This window comes from Cicer arietinum, chromosome 8 (assembly GCF_000331145.2).
Source record: "Cicer arietinum cultivar CDC Frontier isolate Library 1 chromosome 8, Cicar.CDCFrontier_v2.0, whole genome shotgun sequence".
NCBI classification, from domain to species: domain Eukaryota; kingdom Viridiplantae; phylum Streptophyta; class Magnoliopsida; order Fabales; family Fabaceae; genus Cicer; species Cicer arietinum.
Window position 1 is genome coordinate 9,864,703 of NC_021167.2, and position 1,818 is coordinate 9,866,520.

A 1,818-nucleotide genomic window follows, 5' to 3' on the forward strand; every position below is an offset into this window, starting at 1 on the left:
TATATTCAATGTCACCAAATTTGTGTTGCAAAATATACTGATTTAAATTTTGTGTCAAAATAACACATCTTAAGAAATGATTTGTCTTAATGCTCCTATCAATATATAAAACAGAATTTGATTTTTTTATTAACATAAAAAAAAATAAGAGAAAAGAAGAAGAGATCCAAAACTAATAGAAATCACATGAAAAAAAATTGTATTAGTTGTATTGGGTGTTGACCAATTATACAAATTACACCGGCCAGAGAGTAAGTCCACGTTACAAAAGAAGTTGGCTGTGTAGGCCTCATGTGCTGGCAACATTTCATAGTTTAATTGGTAGTGTTGCACATTGCACATTATTTGGTAAATGTTAAATTGTACTACTAAATGATAAAATAGTATAATATTATATTCATCTAAAAAAAAGTTGATCAATTTAATTTGAATTTAACACTAAATAGATAAAACTTTCACTTACTTTATTTTCTTTGTTTATATATTTAATTTGAAAATGAAGTAGTTTTTGAATATTTAGAGACCAATAAAATAAAATAAAAGTAGATGGTTTTTTAGCCATTAGCATAGGAGCATATAAAAATTTGGAGGAATCTTAAGCCATTATTGTTTGATGCCTTCATAGCTGTCCATCCACTTCTTTGAAGTCCCCCACTTCTAACCAACCTCAACCTCTTTTTATATATTCTCTTCCCTTTTCATTCATTGTTCACCACTCTCCACACTTCTCTTCTTTTCTCTCTCAATCCCTAAAAGCCACAATATGGGTTTCTCTTCAACACTACAATTGTTTCTTATCTTTAGTTTACTAGCCACATCTTGTTTAGCACAGGCTCCAAGTGCTGCACCAACACAAGCACCAACATCAACATCAACACCACCAACTCAACCACCAGCAACACCACCACCTACAGCACCTCCTACTCCCTCTCCAACCTCTCCTGCACCAGCTTCTTCTCCGGCAACCTCTCCTCCATCACCAACACCAGCATCTACTCCATCCAAAGCACCTGCTCCTTCCACTTCTACCCCTCCTCCTGAACCTGATACTCCCTCTCCGGGACCCGGACCCGACGGTGGCTCTGAAACTCCATCTTCACCGTCTGCAGCATTTTCCTTCAGTAAACCCCTCATTGCTGTTACTGCTCTCTCTGCTACTTTCTTCGCCATGGTTTTGGCTTAGAAATTTCATTCATTACCGAACGGATTTGATTTGTTTCTATGATTCGTCCACGTGGAGGCTTTTTCGCCCTTGATCTGATTTTTCATTGATGGACGGACAGGATCTATTTGATTTGATTTGAGTAGTGTTTTTGTTTTTCTATTTTGACTTTGCTTTTCATGTGTTATTATTATTATTATTATCTCTCTTTATTTATACTTGTCGTTGATGTGTTTGTTGATTCGACGGACGGGATCTTATGATGATTTATTTTGTGATTCATTGTTTTGATGTTCACACGTGTATGTAGATGACCGTGATGATTTCATTGTACATCCATTAATTCATAGAATAAAAATGTTCGTCATTCTTTTTACTTTCAAAATCTTTTGTTCGCCTCTTCATCAGTGAAATTATCTTTATTCTTTCGCTTCTAAGTTTCATTGAAGATGCTAAATTACTCATTTCACGTGTTTGGAGATACATAGATTTAAACATTTATGGAGTAGATCAATTTATATTCAAGGTTTTAAATTATTACTATGGTTTTTTGTATGATATGATTCATGATATTGCTTTAATTATATTTTATTTGTTTAATATTTAATTTATTATCAATATAAATAATTTTATATTATCAACACATTAAAATTATT

The 1,818-nt window shown here is 33.2% G+C and overlaps 1 protein-coding gene across 1 annotated transcript; it reads right to left on the reverse strand.

Annotated features, from left to right (window-relative positions):
- Positions 1–711: 711 nt before the first annotated feature.
- On the reverse strand, positions 712–1,562 carry LOC101502810 (uncharacterized). Its single transcript, XM_004489711.4, has one exon. It carries the CDS (start codon positions 1,168–1,170, stop codon positions 886–888), a length of 285 nt encoding a protein of 94 aa, XP_004489768.1. The 5' UTR covers positions 1,171–1,562; the 3' UTR covers positions 712–885.
- Positions 1,563–1,818: the final 256 nt, after the last annotated feature.

Bases quoted from the DNA above. Each gene is read 5' to 3' on its own strand.
- LOC101502810 (XM_004489711.4), bottom strand. From the start codon at position 1,170: ATGGCGAAGAAAGTAGCAGAGAGAGCAGTAACAGCAATGAGGGGTTTA.